This window comes from Agrilus planipennis, unplaced genomic scaffold (assembly GCF_000699045.2).
Source record: "Agrilus planipennis isolate EAB-ADULT unplaced genomic scaffold, Apla_2.0 scaffold247, whole genome shotgun sequence".
Classification (NCBI taxonomy): domain Eukaryota; kingdom Metazoa; phylum Arthropoda; class Insecta; order Coleoptera; family Buprestidae; genus Agrilus; species Agrilus planipennis.
Genome location: NW_020442433.1, coordinates 203,593 through 219,976, shown reverse-complemented (window position 1 = coordinate 219,976; position 16,384 = coordinate 203,593). Strand labels below are relative to the sequence as shown.

The 16,384-nt window shown below is 31.7% G+C and overlaps 1 protein-coding gene across 2 annotated transcripts; it reads left to right on the top strand.

Annotated features, from left to right (window-relative positions):
* Positions 1-1,229: 1,229 nt before the first annotated feature.
* LOC108740251 (signal peptide peptidase-like 3) lies at positions 1,230-16,019 on the top strand. Of its 2 annotated transcripts, none has more exons than XM_018474506.1 (7): positions 1,230-1,786; positions 1,862-2,214; positions 3,194-3,364; positions 4,768-4,940; positions 6,472-6,619; positions 7,300-7,541; positions 7,657-8,801. In XM_018474506.1, the coding sequence occupies exons 2-7, from the start codon at positions 1,887-1,889 to the stop codon at positions 7,678-7,680; spliced, it is 1,086 nt and encodes a 361-aa protein (XP_018330008.1). In that variant the 5' UTR covers positions 1,230-1,786; positions 1,862-1,886; the 3' UTR covers positions 7,681-8,801. The 2 variants fall into 2 exon arrangements, with proteins under 2 accessions (XP_018330008.1, XP_018330007.1); XM_018474505.1 differs by lacking the exon at positions 7,657-8,801 and adding an exon at positions 14,674-16,019 and having other exon boundaries at positions 1,237-1,786.
* Positions 16,020-16,384: the final 365 nt, after the last annotated feature.

Sequence of the window (16,384 nt, the reverse complement as noted above, 5' to 3'; positions counted from 1 at the left end):
TAAAAAAAATCTAATTGATTATTAAAACAATTTGTAACAAACTGTAATAAGATTCTGTTTTGTTAGGTACCTTGAAAATGATGATAAAGAATGACTAAATTTAATTTTAAGGTCCGAAAATAAATAAAATGGTGATTTATGACATTTTCAACTGTTTTTGGTTGCACTGATTATGTTTAAAAAAACCTGTTGACATGTCCCGGTTCTGGACTCTAAAATCCGGGGTTTTCATGCGTCTTGTCCTGGTTTCCAAATTTTAGAGATGGCAACCCTATTGAGGCGAATGATGAGGAGGTATTAGAAAGAGTAGTCAGTAAGATAGGCGAGATAAGTAAAGTAAGTCGTTTCACCCTTGAAACATTCTGTTACATTATGCATAAGTTAGAACAAATTTCATTACAGCTTTTACTATCAATAGTAAATAGACAGGTACTTATTAAAAATTAAGAAAACCGGCTGCTTTAAAGTCCATCAATAGGTAAATGTAATACTATACTTAAGTACATGTATGGGATCCCCCCCCTCAAAAACTCTAAGACAGATTACTTCAGTACTGTGAAAAAATAGAGAAAAATATGATTAGAATATCATGGATGAATGAAAGTACCAAACCGGTTTGATCGGTAACTTATCCACGGCAGTAGTTTCAAAAAGTTACTGATGAAGAACATAAACTGTTATCAATATAATACTACGTGTATAAAACTGCCTCTGTATGTTTTTATCAAAATTTAAATTAATTTTAAGTACTAGTATTAGCAACAAATACGACTAGATGGCTACCGTATTGTGAAATGCTTGTAAAAAACGTATAATTTTGAAGAAAACCATTTATCAATCTAATTTAGTGTGTCATAAAAAAATTAGGTATTGTATCATATTTTTCCCTTACAACGCCGTATGGCTTTCAGATAGGTAATTTATTTACAGTAAATGCATAAAATAATATAAAATGCATACAATCTAGGCACCTTATTGATGTTTGTTTTTTTTGTCTCTAAATGCTTCTAATACAATAACCGTTATTGTTTTGGAATATATATCTCTCATTTCTCCCTTCTCCCCCCTCCATCTTCCTCGCCATGTCTCTCTTTTTTTCTCTCTCTCGGAGTTGAACAAAAAGCGTATGGGAGTTGGGAACTGTGTTCCTAACGGGGGTCGTCTACCGCACGTGCTTTTTTTTATACGGGTTCTACTATTGTGAATTCAATTTATTTAACACTTTATTTAGCAGTTTAGATTATGATTCAGATTTAATTTCCCTCCTCCAAAGAAATGCTTCTGGATCCCTGATATTTGTATATTCGATTAGAAAAAAATTGTTGGAAATCGCCCTGTATAACCGCGACTATTTTGTAATAATGTTGCCTGCTTGCTGCTTATGTGATAAACAGAGACAAAAACATACTTAATGATGCTCAAACTCAATTGGTTGTAAATCAAATGATTTGCTACATCAAAACAGACTATTCAGTGCATGCTATCCGTTTGCTTGGTTATTAGCGACAGCAGATAGTACAACTGAGTACAACCATCGTACAACTACTGCCCCCACAAGTGTAAATAACCTCATTTTTACATAATAAAGCGGAATAGAAAGTTTGTGAAATGTTTCTCGTTTTCATTTGGCAGTTCAACATGGCGTTCGTCTGTACATAACCGTAAATATTTTCGGAAGTTGGTGTTGATTTACACTTTTAGAATTCGAAATTCAGTGATGTTTTTTGAAACAACGAGAACTCCCGTCCGAAAATTGTCGATTTTCTTGAGAGGGTTTGTGCTTATGGTGCGTTTTTTTAAATAATTATGTAACAAAATAAATGGGTCACGCCGATGAAATTTCATTTTTGCATGAATTCAGATAGTGAAACAAAAGAAATTCGACTATGGCCGATACCCAACAACAGACAATTGAATATCAGTGGGCCTATTCTATTATGGACTCTAGTAGAGTATCCACATTCATTATTTCTATGTTGTTGATTGTGTATGGATCCTTTCGAAGTCTAAACATGGAACAAGAAGCTAGAGATAGAGCTAATGGTAGCACCAACTGCCTATTAAATCCTGCAGCTCAAGTACAAACTGATAGCAGTGTACAAACATTGGATACAATGCAAGCTTTATGTTTGCCTCTGGGGGCCAGCATTTCATTACTTGTTATGTTTTTCTTCTTCGATTCCATGCAAATGCTTTTTGCAATTTGTACTGCAAGTAAGTAAAAGGATTTCGCCTATTAAAATGGAATTTCTCTATATTTTTTTCATCTGTGAGTGTCTTGATAAATATTGAAAAAGGTTTGGTAAGCCTTCCAATGTAAGCAAAATAATATCACAATTTAAAAATAAAATTTATTGATAGTATACTCATTGGCATCATTTATAAGTTGAACATTTTTTTTCAAATGTGCTATTGTTTCAGAAAGTGTGTAATATAATATACATGCATATCAACTGTCACTAATTACCTATTAGTTCTTAACTTAAGCTAATTGACTGAAAAAAATCTTTATTATCAAGAAAGGTTTTTCAATGCAAAGATAAATATTCATAAATAGATACAATATATCTACCTAATATGCATTGATAATGTGTATGTACATTCTAAATTTTTTTTCAAGTCCGGATGCTTATAGTTTTGACAGATTTACTGACTTATTTATATTGTAATACACATATATAGAAATGTAAACGTTAAGCAGAAGATAATTAAAGAAATGTATACATCACCTCTGCTTTATGATAAATTACTTAATACAGAATTCAATGAAACCCAAATTCATATTAATAATGTACATGTCACAGTCAACGTGTATATGTATGGTATACTCATTGTTAGTTAAGGGAAGATAAGTAAATAGGCAATTTAGTTTTTCTTCACTTAAACAGTTTCACTTAAAGTAAATAGTCCATCATGTCAATTAAAAAAAATCCATTCAAAAAGTAAATGATTCAGTTGTGAAATCTTGTGTGATTCTTAAACATCAACTTAACATTTTAAGACTAATAAAAAAGGTAATGTAGGTGAATCGTCACGATTAAATTCCTCCTTTACACTATAAAGTAGTAATAACTTAATTACACTACTAAAATAATTATTTTAAAACGGGGAATCTGAGCAACTCCATAAAAAATTGAATCAGAAATAGCAATAAGTTGTCAATAAATAAACTGTTCCTTTTTTATATTTTCAGTTATTGCAACGGTAGCTTTAGCGTTCCTATTGCTTCCGATGTGTCAGTATATAATAAGGCCATGTTCAGATGGAAATAAAATTTCATTTGGAATTTGTGGTAGATTCACTAGTGCAGAGATTTTGTCATTTTCCATGTCAGTATTTATTGTTTGTATCTGGGTTTTAACAGGTGAGTAGGGATACTATATTATTTTATATAAAAATACTGGGCTATATAAGTCATCATTATAAATTTAGTTGGTGTTCGTTAATTTTACGAATTTTGTGCGTGAAAACGCCGAAAGGCGAAACAGCTGTCTCAAACAGATCAAAATTCATAAAATTGGCAAATGCCTAGAAGTGAACATTAAGAACAACGAATTCCGTTAAAAACTGTACATTTTTATCATTGTAAAGAACATTATTATATTTCTACGTCTGTCATTTTCATATGGTAATTTATACTAACATATTTGTTTTCGGACTTTCCGGTCGTTGTATTTGGAAATTGTTTCCCGACGTTTCGTTTACATCTGCGGCAGACATTTTCAAGGGTAGCACGTTACCCTTGTCGGCCTTAGCATAGCTAACAGCACTCAAGGCAACTAAGACCGAAAAGGGTAACGGGCTACACTTAATAATGCCTGCCGCAGATGTAAGCGAAACGTCAAGAATTATACTATAATGATTCATATTTATATGATAAATGACAGTTTATGAAAGTGAATAAAGAATACCATACAGTTTTTTATGTAATCAGTGGAAATACAAAAGTCGAGAGGTTTTATTTTTTGTCTGAAACTGTAGATGTTAGGTACATTCCTTTATTTCTCCTGTAATTAAACAGGTAAAAAAGTTATGTAAGTGTTTTAAAAATACTTTGGAAACTTCTTCATTTGCTCTAAAATTTAATTTACTCATGATGTCTACTGAACATTATCGAAACTAATCGAAAAGTTCCGAATTCTCCCGAATTCATTTAGAGTTTTAGAGTAAGAAGCGTTGTCATATTCCGTTCATAATTTTATATTGCTTATTGTGTAGTGCAATTTTATTCATAAAAAAGAGATATAAAAAAATGATAGTCTATATGTATCGGAAATTTAAACTCGGAAATATACGATAGATAACCGCGTGATATATTATCATCGTCAAACATTCATGTTAGAGACGAAAAAATAACCCTCTATTACATAGTTGTGAAAACCCTACACTAGAAACACGCGTCCACGGGTATCTGATCCCCAAGTGTTAGTGGACCATTGTGGATTATTTTATTTTATTGCCATAGTATCTGTTTAACTAGATAAATTGGCTGTTTTATCAATACTTTTTGAAATAAATCATTAACCATTTGAATGTTTCAAATATTTGTTGTTTAAAAGTAATATTTATGTTGTCATCTTTTACTTATCCATAACTATTACTCAATTAATAGTTAAAAGTATTGCTTCTCTATACGTATTAATTTTTTAAAGAAGTTATGATAGGAAAAATTTGTATTGTAATGTAAAAAAAGAAAATGGTTATTGGATATACACATTTTATTTAAAATTTAGTAAACAAATTTTAATGTTGAAATATGAATTTCAGGTCACTGGCTACTAATGGATGCAATGGGCATGGGCCTTTGTGTAGCATTTATTGCTTTTGTAAGATTACCAAGTCTGAAAGTATCAACATTATTGTTAACTGGTTTATTAATTTATGATGTCTTTTGGGTGTTCTTTTCCTCCTACATATTCAGCACTAACGTGATGGTTAAAGTAAGTTCAATTGTTCTAACTCACACTGATTATCATTAGTATTTATAAAAAAATCAGAGAATTTCACAAATGCTAAATAAAACAAATTTAAATGCAGTGTATCAATAGTATACACACCACGGCCCATCAATCAATTATGTATCAATAACACTATTAAAAAATAAAAAATCACAAAAATGCACCATCCGCAATTAAATTTGACAGAAAATCCGAACCATGGGAAACATATTCCGAATCCCTAAATTTATGAGTAGGTTGTTTACGTATTACATGATTACAAAAATAACTCCCGGATTACGGATTATAATCCACGTTGTAATCCCGTGTGATCCAGGATTACTAACATCATCATTTCTAACATCACCGTTGAACATGTCACTATGTTAATTTATTATATTGATAGTTATAGATATTAACGTAGATCTAGAAAAATTATTAAAAAATTGTCATCAACATAGTCTATACAAATCAATCTAAAAAGTAACAGGAAAAGTACATTGTACTATTATACTACACAATACATATTTACATACTAAAGTTATGCAGAATAAATGTCAGAATTAACTTCGTATGCTGGGTGGCATACGTTCCAGATAATTTTCCCGCTAGGTTAGAATTTGTACTATGCTACATAATTGTTCTACACTACAAGTAATATCTCAATAATGTTGCACTGTCTATATGCAGAAATGGAATGGGGTTATTTCAAACATTGTTTTTATTATTTTTAAATCATCATCAATTATTTGGCAATACTAATCTTATCCCTGTCCCCTCTTAACTTTCTAATTCGACTAATTAGCACTTCAGTTTAGCCAATCTATCGTGCCCATTTCTTATTGACTTTCTCTTTTCTGCAACACCCATTGACCACGTTTCACGCCCATTTTTTTCAGATGCAAGAACTTGCAAAGCACTTTACTAAGATAGATTGTTTATTTTATCAAATTCTTCCAAACCGTCTGACCTGTTAACTTGACGTATGCTGATTTCTATTTTTGTGTTTTCAATGATATTTTGTAAATTTGTAAATAGGATAGTTTTGGATCCTACAGGTGGCGTTGTTGTCGAGGTCTATAACTTTTTTAATTTTTTCGACAAAAACAATTTTTTTATAGTTCTCAGATTTTTGTATCCAAAAGTTCGTTGTAATTTTACAATTGTAATTTCCCTGGGCCCCAACCCTTCAACATTTTTTAATGCGATTTAAAGACTTTTTATAGGAGAAAAAGGATTATTATTCATTTAATCCATTCTATTTTATTAGCAATCAGTTTAAAAGATAATTATCTACTTTATAACTAATCGAGAATTGATTAATTAGACTGTTTATAACGTAAGTCATCTCAACATTTAAATAAGTGCCCAGTCTGATGTCCACTTGTTGCAACACCTCTTTGAAGATTTTCCTGTCACAGCAGTCAAAGTATGAAACCAAAGCACTAATAAAAAGGAAGCAATTGTTGTACTAATAATGCTTTATATTTTATTTATATTTGATTATCGATTCTTAAATCTTGAATTATTTTAGGTAGCCACGAGACCTGCTGAGAATCCGGTAAGCATTATGGCAAAGAAATTCCATATTGGCGGAGTAGTAAAAGAAGCGCCAAAGTTGAGTTTACCAGGAAAATTAGTTTTTCCTAGTATACACAATACAGGACATTTCAGCATGTTAGGTACGTTTGCTTATCTAATTTTAACATTCTTATACAAATTTTTATTTTGACACTAAATTATTGTATTAACTTGCAAACTTTTACTTTTTGTTAAAATTTTAATTGTGAAGGATTATTTATAACATACTTAATTGCTATTGGGAGTTTCAAGTTTACTACCTACTTACCACATACGTACTAATAATGAAGAATTATCAGTGGGATATCACACTATAAAAAATAGAAGTAACAAGCAGCTTTGATTAAATACTCTGCATTGTATGCATATATATTTACTATTTAGTTTTTATAAAAATTAACGTTTATTTAATAAATAAGAGAATATGACACACGCGTGTGCTATTATTCAGTATGATGCTAGGAATTAAGTAATGCATTAGCGTTTTGCTTATTCGTAATCTTATTTTTATTCTATTCAAGTGTGTAAAGGCCTTCCTTTCATCACTTTTTGGACTCATAATGTAATAATGGTACGAATAATTGCACACACTTTTAAAATAAAAGTTACTGTTGCATATCTGTTTACAAGGGGTTTCATGAGAAAATCAATTGAAATTTTAGCAAAACGGATAAACTGTTTTTCTTATTATAAATTTACATGAAAAAGCATCACAATTTATTAGAAAGCCACAGTATTGTGTTTTTTTTATATTTTATTTATTAAGGTCTTTATTATTTAGGTTTGGGAGACATAGTGATGCCGGGTTTATTACTCTGTTTTGTTTTGCGCTATGATGCATACAAGAAAGCCCAGGGACTTACCGGATCTAGACTGACGTACTTCCACTGCTCTCTCTTAGGTTATTTCTTAGGACTGCTTACGGCAACTGTTAGCTCAGAGATCTTCAAGGCTGCTCAACCGGCACTTCTCTACCTCGTACCATTCACTCTGCTACCTTTGCTTACCATGGCCTATCTTAAGGTAACATAACATACTATATAGTCAAATAATTATGACGTAATATTTTTCAATTTGAAATCATAATAATATATTTTTATAATAACTCAGATGTTTTTGTTGGAAAGTTACTTTTTAGAGACGAGAGGTATGCAATAGATAAATGAGGGTCGGAACTCACGTTTATGATGTGAAAACATGTATTGGTAGGACTTGAGATGTATCACCATAATAAAAAATTCGATATTTTGAATTTTTATAAAATGCAGAAAACTGCTGAAAATCGCTGTTTTTAAAATAATCTATTACGAACGTAGGCGTATCAACTTCAGTGAACTGTAGGTTCTGATGTGTAATACCTGTGTTTTTTTTATGGAAAGGTTCTATTATTTTACTGTAAAAAGCCAATTGTTTATTAAAAGGCATTTTTTTGTAACTTAATTATTATAGCTTTGAAATGTTGTAGTGTAACATACCGGAACTCATTTTCTTTCTTAAGGGTTGTACTTTAAATCTATATTTGTTACATATCATTTTTTCTAAAGGGCGCTTCGTAAAATAGTGCAGTCACTTACGATCTTTCTCTACTTTTTTTTAAAGAAAAGTCCTCCACGACCAGTTTTTTATGTAAATTCCAGATACATTTTGTGGTCTTTATTTGCATAAATAAATGCATAATCAGTAAAATTCGGAATCCATCGTTTTCATGGTAACGTCTCACGCTCGTCGATTGTACATAGGTTCAGGGAATGGGAGTTATCCATTGTTTTTTTGTTTATAAAATCTATATGCTATGCTATGCTATGCTCTATATCTACTAGTGCATTACGTATAAATGACAGCATTTAAAACATTAATAAAATGAACCTACTTTTTCATAATTATACTAGCAAATTCAACAATGAAGGAGTGATTTTCAACTGTTGGAAATTAGGTACAATAATAATTCATACTAAAAGGTATCCAAATAAGCAAAGATATCGCGGTTAGAATTTTTTTTTTCGGTCCCGGTCTAAATGTACGGCGTGAGTCGTCGTTGTGTTCGTTGGTACACTGTACAAAGAAATTTTGTTTACATTTTGAATTTGACTACTTAAAATACCAAACTTGATGCACGGTCGCTCATCTCATAGAGTACGATCGCATTTTCCATTTTTATTAGAAATAATGTTTAAGTTTTTGCCCCTATATTTAGTTTTTTTTTAAATTAAACGTAACATGAACTTACTTATGTGAGACTGTACGTTCTTTTCCAATTACAAAAGATAAAATATTCCATTTTTTGTCCAGACAGGCAACGACCAAACAACAGACAGGAAAAACAAAACAAACGAGTACTTGCGCTGCATCCGTATATCCAGTTATTTTTTCATACATTTCATTTTTAAAATTCTAGTTTTACCCTTTGTGGACCATGTTAAATTAATTTCGGGTTTAAGTCTTAACAGAATTTTTATGTTTTTATACTTTTAATAAAAAAATGTTTTTATAAAAATGGTCTGGAATCATATGGTGCATATACAGAAAATATTTTCCTAATACGTATGATTCCTGACCACTTTTACAAAAACATTTTTTTTATTAAAAGTGTAATAATAGAGTTATGAACGAAACCGCCTTAAGTGAAACACCCTGTATAAATGGATTAAACAAAAGACTAGCTCTGTCTGTGAACGATTTATACTACTAGGATTATCCCGAATGTCTACAAGTGAGAGAGACTCCGGCGAATCAATGCCCCCTTCCCCCTTAAGCAATTTCAACAAAAATAACGCGCCTTGAAGCTGCCTAGATGAACTGAAATCAATTCATTACACCAGAATAATCATTATTACTAAAATGCATAGGGGACCCTCACTAAATTGCCTGAGCCCTTAAATGCCTATATTGAACTCGCCCAATTTTTAATTAATAAACATCAATATCACATTTTGTAAGTTAAAATAAATTCACACATATTTTTTAATACTATTTTTCGTATCTTTATTTTTTTTATTTTCCAATAAAAAATTTTGCCACCCACTTCCACCCATGGAGATTAATCTCCCTTACTTACAAATGCAGGCCAATGAAGGTAGCCCAGTTTGTTAAACATAGTTTTTGCCTGCGCGGTATCTTTTTGGTGTTATTTAGTAATTTCTAAAAGATTTGACGTTTGTAGTACCTTACGTAAATTTTAATATCTCGACAATTATACTCGATAAAAAGATGCGCCTGTCGCTGTTGAAAAGAGCATGAAACGCACTTGGCTTTCCATTTAAAAATTTCTTTCAAAGTTCATTAAATCATTATGCTAATAATAATAAAACCTTTTAACTACCAATTCACCCTTACAACGTTTTAATTTTATGTAATGTCGCCATCTTAGATTTCAAATACAAACGTAGGAACAACATTTCATTCTTAAGGGTTGATTATACCCCATGGAAACATTGCAACCTCTTTTCATTTGAATAATAATATCAAACAGCATATATACGAAGTTTCAAGTAAATTCAACCATGAATAAAGTATGTCCCAAACCTGAATTGCAACACCTTTTTACCCCCCCCCCCAACAGAGATTGAATTTTTTAACCAGTTTCAAGTAAATCGGACCAAAAACAAACATGCAATCTTTGTAAACCCCTTTTAGCTTTCTAAAGAGGTAGAATTTTGTAAAATGTTGAAATCGGTATGTATGTCACTAATTTTATATGAAAAAGCATTAAAGTGAAGTTTCAGGTAAATCTGACTATAAATAAAACACCATACTTAACCCTAGACAACATTACGTTTAACTGTCATTTACGTTTTGTTATTCCATGTCAGTTGCGTTTTGTTATACCATTTTTAACAAATGAACGGCTAGACTGATGTTTTGACTGATTAATTTTTCGTTTTGCTGTCCGTTGCGTTTTGTCATTCCATGTTAGTTGCGTTTTCTTAAACCACGTTTTATGTCACGTTAAAAAGTATCCTATATCCGTCTCCTGGTTCTAAGCTACCTCCCCACCAATTTTCAGCCAAACCGGTTCAGCCGTTCTTGAGTTATAAATAGTGTAACTAAAACGATTTTCTTTTATATATATAGAAGTGCAGAGAAAACGGACAGATCCTAGACGGCGTGGATCTATAGCCGAAAACACATTTTGTCATGTTTATTCGAATTATTGATAAAGTTACTTAAACCTAACACAACACAATTAATGTCATAAAAGATTGCTGTAACTTCACGAGCGGAATTTTCTCAAAATGAAAATGAACAGTTTACAACGGTACATATTTAATAATTAATTGTAAATATAGTTTATTCCCAGTATTGTTTATATTGGAGTATTATTCACTTCGGCAATAAACTATTTTGAGAAAATTTTGCTCGTGAAGTCACGGCAATCTTCTATGACATTAATTGTTTGTGTTGTGTTGGGTTTAAGTAATTTTATCAATAATTCGAATAAACAAGACAGAATATGTTTTCGGCTATAGATATACGAGGGTGGATTGATAAGTTTCCGGCCTAACCAAGAGATGACGCCACTAGGCCTACCTTGAGGTGACATTCTATAGTACCATCCTTGGATAGCTTGTAGCTATAGTTTCAGCCCGATCTCCTTGCTAGTGTAGGTTTGACAGCACGCTGAACAAGACGCCTCTGTGGTTTTCGTAAAAATGGAAAAGCAGGAAAATCGTGCTGTCATCAAATACTTTTATTTGAAGGGGTTAACGCCGAAGGAAATTAAAAAAGAGATGGACTCAACACTGGGGACATCCTCCCCGTCATATTCAACCGTTAAGCAGTGGGTTTCCGAGTTTAAAAAGGGTCGTGTGAGCACCTCTGATGGGCCTCGCTCAGGACGCCCCGTTGAGGTCACAACTCCAGATATGATCGAAAAAATTCATCAAATAGTGCTGGGAGACCGCAGATTGAAAGTGCGTGAGATAGCTGAGACCTGTAAGATGTCATATGAACGTGTGCAACATATTTTGCACCAACATTTGCATATGGAAAAGCTCTGTGCAAGATGGGTGCCGCGTTTGCTAACAGTCGACCAAAAATTGATTCGAAAAAACATTTCTACCGCAAATTTGTCATTGTATAAGCGTAATCCAAGCGAATTTTTGCGTCGATTCGTAACCGTTGACGAAACGTGGGTCCACCACTACACTCCTGAAACCAAAGAACAGTCTAAACAGTGGATTGGACCAGGGGAACCAACTCCAAAGAAGGCAAAAACAATTTTTTCGGCGAACAAGGTTATGGCTACTGTTTTTTGGGATGCAAGAGGTATTATATACATTGATTACCTTGCAAAGGGTAATACTATCACTGGTCAATACTACGCAGACTTATTGCAACGTTTGAGCCACGAGGTGAAAATTAAACGACCTCATCTGGCGAAGAAAAAAATCTTGTTTCATCACGATAACGCACCAGCGCACACGTCAATCGTTGCGACGGCTAAAATCAACGATCTAAAGTTTGAATTGATGCCGCACCCTCCTTACTCTCCAGACCTAGCCCCGAGTGACTATTTTCTGTTCCCTAATCTCAAAAAATGGCTTGGCGGTAAGAGATTTGCGGACAATGAAGAAGTAATCGAAGCTGTAAATGGTTATTTTGAGGAGCTTGACGAATCAGTCTATAGAGATGGCATTAATAGACTGGAACACCGCTATGAGAAATGTATCAGCCTTTACTACTAAATAATTCCAAAACGCTACCGCGTAGGCAGAAACTATGTTTAACAAACTGGACATTAAAATCGATGCTGAATTCAAAAATGTAATAATATACAGGGCGTTCTATTTAAAATAAGGCAGCTGATGTATACTTCCGATGTATCCGGAAGTCCGCCATCTCTCAAGTTATTTTCCACAGATGTACTATTTGACCAGGAACATTTTTAATTGGAAACGTTTTCTTCCAATTTCACCGGCAAAACTGCCAGAGAAAAAGGCGCGCTTGACAGACTACTCTGTATATTATTACACTATTTTAAAATTATATTATTTTAAAAAATCTAATATGGTCTAAGTGACAGAAAATGCTTTATTCCTCATTTTACGCAATAGTAGTTTTTCGGGAATTAAATATTTAGATAGTTCATCCGCCCATCCCAACCACTCAATTAATACAAACACAACTCGAGTATGTGGAATCCTTGCCATTGATTTCGATTCTTCCAATACTTCTTCGTTTTCACGCGACGAACGAAACATCGACGTGTAGGACTTAAAGTGAATGACACAGCACTGCGGATTTATTTAATCACTTAGCGATAACGCCTTAAAAGACCGTGTGACCAGGAGGGAGGGGTCGTTCGAATAAGCGGGGGTTCGGGTTATTGAGGCTCTACTGTATTGATTACATAAAATAATAAACATGTATTGGTAAAAAATACAATCATAAAATAATAGAAACCTAACCTTATCAGAATAAAGCTAAATGATGACGTACAAAAAAATGTAATCAACAACAAAAAAACTGGGCTAACGTAACAGACAATACAACTATTGTAATAAAGAAGGGAGTTTCAATCAGATGCATTACAAAAGAAGAAATGTCACCGTACATTTCTTATGTTGTGACCTCTTCTGTAGATTAGGATATTGTCTCCAGATATTTATGCACTAAGAATAAAGAACCGCACGCGGAGTACCAGCAACACTAAATGATGTATATAACGAACTTCTCTCATTTTTTATAGTTCCATAATCTAATTTTCTTCCGGGTTTGTTGGCCGTAGTCTAAAAGGTGATTTGTTGCCTGACTATTTTACCGAAAAAAGAAATAAACGCATAAATATTAACTCAGTTTAGTCGGTGCACAAGGCGTTAATAATAGTATACAAAAACTATTTAAATATAACTGAATGTTCTTGATTATCACCCATAATAAAATGCAACACTAAATTCGGAATTTTAAATTCGTAATACTTTTTGAATTAAACAACAAAGTTGTTAATTTTTAAGACTGTTTACTGAATCAAGTTATTTATGTCTAGAATTTATAGTATTTCTGTATTCATTTTTGTATAAATCACTGTATATATTATGCAATTTCGTAGACTATCGTAAACGTTTGGAATGAAATGAATATTTCTGATCTTCAGGGCTCTTTCGATCATGACTGATGATCTGTTACAAAAAAAACTAGTGACTTTTTGTGTTTTCGTAAAAAATGGCAGATTTTCAGAAGACACCTAACCGTTTATACGCCTAGGTAGTGTTGGATTCATTCTGAGGGAGTGCCTATTAACTAAAACCGTTCCCTCAGGCTTTTTTAGGACTGTTTATTTGGTCTTCAGCCAGTGGTTTGAAAGATATAATGGGTTTTTATATACTTCTTATAGTAAATATAGCGTGAAATTTAATGGTGGACCAGTAGAACTTTTCATAAGTTGTGCTGACCATGGAAGTTAGGGTAAAGAGAACGATCGGTGTAACAAAGTATTACAGAAATTTAGAGAAAATAAAAGTGATTTTTTATTGTCTCAATATCACTGCTTGGAGACTGACGCTAATTAACATCTACAAATTAACGTTACAGGTGAACTAAAGTGTATTACAAATAACGTTCGTTTTCCTTACCTTTAATGTCCATTAGATTATTTGGAATTTTAAAGGCTTCTCAGATGTTTTTACATTAAAACCCTATCACACTGTCGTCCTTTATAAAATAGTTCCGCTGTTCACTTCTTAATTATAAGAGCGTATCATGTTTTACAAGCTTCTACTAACTATTAGCATATTTAATCCACATGCGAAACATTCAAAATATCACTGATCGAATCCGGATTATTTACAAATCTTTCTCAGGAATAAAGTTTCTTTTCCGCAATGCCAGTTTACACGCCTGAGTAATCCAAAAACCCCTCGAAGATAGTTACTTCCTGTTCGCTCACCATTAAATTTAACACTCTGCCAATCACAAGAACGATACAAAAGAAAGTCGCCAGTTCTTTCTTAAAAGACCTTTAGTTGACATGGGCAGAGCCTTGAAGATGTCTCGTACGACTAGGGACGAAGCCTCAGACAATTTCATTGTAACATTATAAATATATTGTTAAGTATTTGTAACTCTCGTATTCTATTAACACTTATTATAATGTTTGTAAATATTTTATATTTTTATCGTATGTAGAAATGAATTATTAATTTCTTTTTATGTCTAGGGTGATTTGAGAAGAATGTGGTCAGAACCATTTAAGGCTTTGACGGCATCGAAACATTTAGAAGTGTGATATATCGAGAAATTTAGTTAATAATAATAAGGCATTAATGACAATTTGAAAGAAGTATCCTTACAAGACAACAAGTGTCTCTGTTTTTCTTCAGTTCATCCCGTACTACAATAAAATTAAACGATACCCTTGTCAATTTAAGAACAAGTTAAAAATTGCGCTGTTGTATTTATTTGCAATTTGTCCTAAATGTAAGTATCATTGATATTCGGTGGAATTTAATTACTTTCTTTTATAAAGTCGTCCTTGTTTTCTAAAAAATGATCTTTCTCAGACAACCACCTGTTTTAAGGTGTCGTTAGAAATGAAATTGCTGATTTTATGGCATATAATTATATTATGAAAATAAATTTAATCTGTACATAAATCGTTCATTTCAAAGAACAATAAATTATTTTTATTTTCGTTCTCTATAACAGCATAAGAAAATTGTTTTCGAATTTTATGGGTAGATATATTTTGTAATGGCAATTATAAATTTTTTGTTTGTTTAGTTTCATTGTAATATCTATTTCTTTTGGAAATTTTAAGAAATTTTTATTTAACTAAATTAGAGGTTAGCTAAAAAATATTTTGCCTTTTTATTTTTAACACTAGAAATAATAATAACAAAAAAAAATAATGCTAATTTAAAACAATCATGGAAACATCAGAAATAAACTTACCATGAAACTAAAAAAAATAAAAGAATAACTTCCTATATGCTACATAGAAAAGGATGACTAAGATTTTGTCTGTTTCTGTGATAATAATTTTGCAAAAAAACGTAAAAGGATTTTTATGGCTATAAATAGAATTCCTTAAGAAATAAAGTATTAAATTAATGGGATAGAATTGTATAATTTTGTACTAAAATTTAAGTGTGAAGTTAATTGTTGTGTTCAGTCCAACTATTTATATCAATAAAGTGGTTTTAAAAGCTTTATTAAATTCATTTAGTTCATTTGTTCATATTTTTTTTTTTAGTTTATCAAATTTTCTGTTAAAACTGTGAGGTAAAATGTTGTTTATGTCACTAATAACGTACATATTACATTTTATATTGATATTTTAGGATAATTGTCAAATTCGTTTAGTTGTTGCGTATGTATATTGTTGCAAGTGTATCACAGACTTGAACAATGTTGAAAAATTGTGAATTTGTGATTGAATTATTATTTTTCTTAAATCACACAAATTATTCTGTTTAAATTAGGTTCAGATGCATTGTCCTGGATTATTCATTAAATATATTTTGTACATTAAAATTACTTTGTAAATATATGTTCATTTTTGTATGTTTTATATTTTTAATGTATTAAATGCCTAACATGAGTAAAATTAGTGGAACTACAGAAATAATTAAAAAAAAATACCTTATTACATAAAAAAGGAAAGGACACATTTATGGTGAAATTTTGATGTCTAGTCACAAATTATTATTATTGACTACGAATGCTAATTATTTGGTTACACTACCGCGATACAGTAAACAAAAATATGTAACAAATCAAATATTTTCCTTAGAATCGAATGCACTATTTTTAAAATAATTGACACTATGGGATCTTATACAAACTTGGTGAAAAACAGTAAAAAAAATGATCAAAGTTTTGTACAAAAGTTGTATAAGTATTGAGTACGGATCAATCTAGCCCAGTTC

Coding starts and splice junctions, on each gene's coding strand:
- LOC108740251 (XM_018474505.1), top strand. CDS start 1,887: ATGGCCGATACCCAACAACAGACAATTGAATATCAGTGGGCCTATTCT. Junction 3,365..4,767: donor TTGTATCTGGGTTTTAACAG/GTGAGTAGGGAT, acceptor TATGAATTTCAG/GTCACTGGCTACTAATGGAT. Junction 7,542..14,673: donor TTACCATGGCCTATCTTAAG/GTAACATAACAT, acceptor TTTTATGTCTAG/GGTGATTTGAGAAGAATGTG.